At 55.8% G+C, this 3,299-nt stretch overlaps 1 protein-coding gene across 1 annotated transcript in view; it reads right to left on the bottom strand.

The window, feature by feature from the left end:
* Positions 1-3,299, bottom strand: part of CDS2 (CDP-diacylglycerol synthase 2) — a gene marked incomplete at its 5' end in the record, with an annotated part of 24,659 nt that overhangs the window by 12,724 nt on the left and 8,636 nt on the right. The window contains one exon of the mRNA XM_017744682.1: positions 253-395. Within this exon, the coding sequence (XP_017600171.1) occupies positions 253-395 (143 nt within the window). The remainder of the gene's footprint in view (positions 1-252; positions 396-3,299) is intronic.

The raw sequence follows: 3,299 nt of genomic DNA, 5'->3' as shown, positions 1-3,299 counted from the left end.
CACCTTTGCTGTGAGCGCTGCCAAAGCCAGCCACGAGCTCTGTGGGCCTGCCCCACCGAGGCCCAGACCTGCCAGGACCCAGCAGGCAGCGAGAGCCCCCCAGCACTGCTCTGCCCCCTCCTTTCCCACCCAAAGCCCTGACCCTGCTGCTTCCCACGGCCCCAGGGGCTGGGAGAGGCTGGGGAGCTGCTCCTTCAGCTTCCAGCAGCCCCCACTGGGAGAGCACAGGGGAGGATGCTCAGGGAGGGTTACCTCGAGGACAGGTTGGAGAGAGCCCTGTTCAGCACCTCTGGAGTGTCATCCGACGTCGGCACTGCGGACGAGCCCCCGAAGTCGGATTTGCTCTCGCTGTCTGACGCTGTCTCTCCATCCAGCTTGTTCTCAGACTCTGACTCCTGCAGGTCAAAGAGAGCCAAGGAGCTTCAGCAGCCACTCGGAAGGACCCTGGGCCAGCGCGCTGGCTCCAACACTTACCACCCTTCTGCTTCGGCACAAGAGAGGGAGGAGAAGAAAATATTCTGGGTGTTACACAGGGTTAAACCCATGAGAAACATCCTCAGGTGTTTTAGGTGGCGTCCAGGAGGGGTTGGATGGTCCCTCAAACTCAGCAGCAGGCACAGAGAAGGGCCTGTTCCCCCTGCACAGCTACAGATACCCCGCAGTTGATTAATGAGGATTTCCGAGAGAGCAGCAAGTGCTCCGGGGCTTGTTAGCAGGAAGTTTTACAAGGTCCCAATCCCCAGGCACATCTCAAAGAATGTAACACTGCCCAAATTAACCAGGAAGAAAGGCCTCCAAGTGGACAGGCTCAAGGCTCCCGGACAGACTTCTGAAATGCTGACTACTTGAGGACACTAAAAATAACACCGAGCCCATCCTCAGGCCGCTAAAGAGGAAGAGCCTGGCTTATCACCCTGGCCCAACCATCCCCTCTGGCCACAGAGGAAACCCGAGGTGCTGGAGAGGGACACACGTGCTCTGTGTTTTCCCTGCCCCTTGGACTGCTCCAGCACCCAGCCCCGAGCAAAGTCCTGTGTTTAGGGGTAAATAAACACAGGAGAGGCCGCTTACTGAAGGCTCTGCACCAGCCCAGGGGTGGGAAGGGGATTTCAGGTGAGTCCTGGCTCTTCCCAGTGGCAGTTTTCACTCTGACCCAGCTCCTGAACAGAGGACAAACCCACAGCTCCACGTTTTGCCCCTCGCTTCAGCTGCACGGCTTCACCCTGCTCCTCGCTCCTGGAAGCAAGGAAGGAAAGGGCCACACCCTGGGGAGCATCCAGGCAAGGCAGAGTCCACACACTTGGCCTCAGCCCACAGGCGATCTGAAAACTCCAGGAGAAGTGAGTGTGCCTCCAGGAAAAGCACAGCGGGAGCTGAGGTGACAAATGCTGGGAGCTCTGCAAACAAAGAGACTTCATCCCTTGGGGCTGCCAGGCAGCGCTGCCCAGCTCCAGAACAACCAGATCTGCTGGGGCTGGCTGGGTGCAGTTCATGGCTGGGGGTATTTGGAGTTCAGTAGAGCAGGAAGGCTGGAGCTGCTCCCTTATTTAAAGCAGAAAAAGGTAATTACTCCCCCAGCTGGAACGTGTCAATGGCTGCAGGCCAGGATCTTAAATCAGACAAGGACAGTGAGGCACTGGCAGGTGGAGGCAGCTAAAAATACATTGGTGATGTCAGAGATTATTCCCAGGGATGAGCAGAGCTCCAGCCACAGCAGCACCCAGTGTCACCTCCTCCCTATCTTCCTCCACGCTCCTTCTTCCCATTCATCCACTGGGAAGGAAGAGTTTGGGTTTGCTTTCAACCCAACACCTCTGCCAGCACTCACACAGGTTCAGGAAGCTAGCAGTGAAATGCAACCTGGCTTTTTTTTTCAGCTGTTTTTTAACTGACCCATAAAATCCACTTGGACCTCAGATTTTGGAGAGATTTAGTGCCATTTAGACACTCAAATCCATAAGGCAGCTGCAAATGGCAGCAGGCAAAGAGACTGGAAATGATAAAACTCCCTGGAAACCACAGATCTGGCATCTTTGAGCACAGCACAGGTCAGGTTTTGGGCAATCTCTGCTCTGTATTTAGCTACAGCCTCTGTTCCCATTGCAATGCTTTCTCCAATAAAAGGATTCTCTGCAGAATTCCCCTGGGAGCAATTGAAATAGCTGCAACCAGAGGAAAATCAGCTTCTCCTCTGTACAGGCTAAACTGAAAATCCCCAAGCACATTTCTCATGCAGTCCCGGTGTCCCTCACCCCACACAAGCCGCCAAAGGCTGGTAAAAGGAGCAGCATCCCTGTGTTTCACTCCCCAAAGTGCAGAGCACGCAAATCATTCCTGCCTGGGGCCAACAGGAGCAGAAGCTTCACAAAGTGCTGAGAGACCAAAAGGAAGGGAAGGAGCACCTGTGCCTTCCTCACTTCCAGTCCTGGCCAAGAATGGGAAAGAAAAGCTCAAGGACTGAGGAATCTGATGGTGCAACCGAGCTGATGTCCTGATCCCTGCAGTGCCCGATCCCTGCCACATCCTGATCCCTCTCACAGCATGATCCCTGCTGTGCCTGATCCTTGCCATATCCTGTTCCCTGCCACAGCCTGATCCCTGCTGTGCCCGATCCCTGCCATATCCTGATCCCTCTCACATCCTGATCCCTGCCACAGCCTGATCCCTGCCACATCCTGATCCCTCTCACAGCATGATCCCTGCTGTGCCTGATCCTTGCCATATCCTGTTCCCTGCCACAGCCTGATCCCTGCTGTGCCCGATCCCTGCCATATCCTGATCCCTCTCACATCCTGATCCCTGCCACAGCCTGATCCCTGCCACATCCTGATCCCTCTCACAGCATGATCCCTGCTGTGCCTGATCCTTGCCATATCCTGTTCCCTGCCACAGCCTGATCCCTGCTGTGCCCGATCCCTGCCATATCCTGATCCCTCTCACATCCTGATCCCTGCCACAGCCTGATCCCTGCCACATCCTGATCCCTCTCACAGCATGATCCCTGCTGTGCCTGATCCTTGCCATATCCTGTTCCCTGCCACAGCCTGATCCCTGCTGTGCCCGATCCCTGCCATATCCTGATCCCTCTCACATCCTGATCCCTGCCACAGCCTGATCCCTGCCACATCCTGATCCCTCTCACAGCATGATCCCTGCTGTGCCTGATCCCTCTCACAGCCTGATCCTTGCCATATCCTGTTCCCTGCCACAGCCTGATCCCTGCTGTGCCCGATCCCTGCCATATCCTGATCCCTCTCACATCCTGATCCCTACCACAGCCTGATCCCTGCCAGATCCCA

Source organism: Corvus brachyrhynchos, unplaced genomic scaffold (genome assembly GCF_000691975.1).
Source record: "Corvus brachyrhynchos isolate BGI_N302 unplaced genomic scaffold, ASM69197v1 scaffold119, whole genome shotgun sequence".
Classification (NCBI taxonomy): Eukaryota; Metazoa; Chordata; class Aves; order Passeriformes; family Corvidae; genus Corvus; species Corvus brachyrhynchos.
This window is presented reverse-complemented; position numbering and strand designations above follow the sequence as displayed.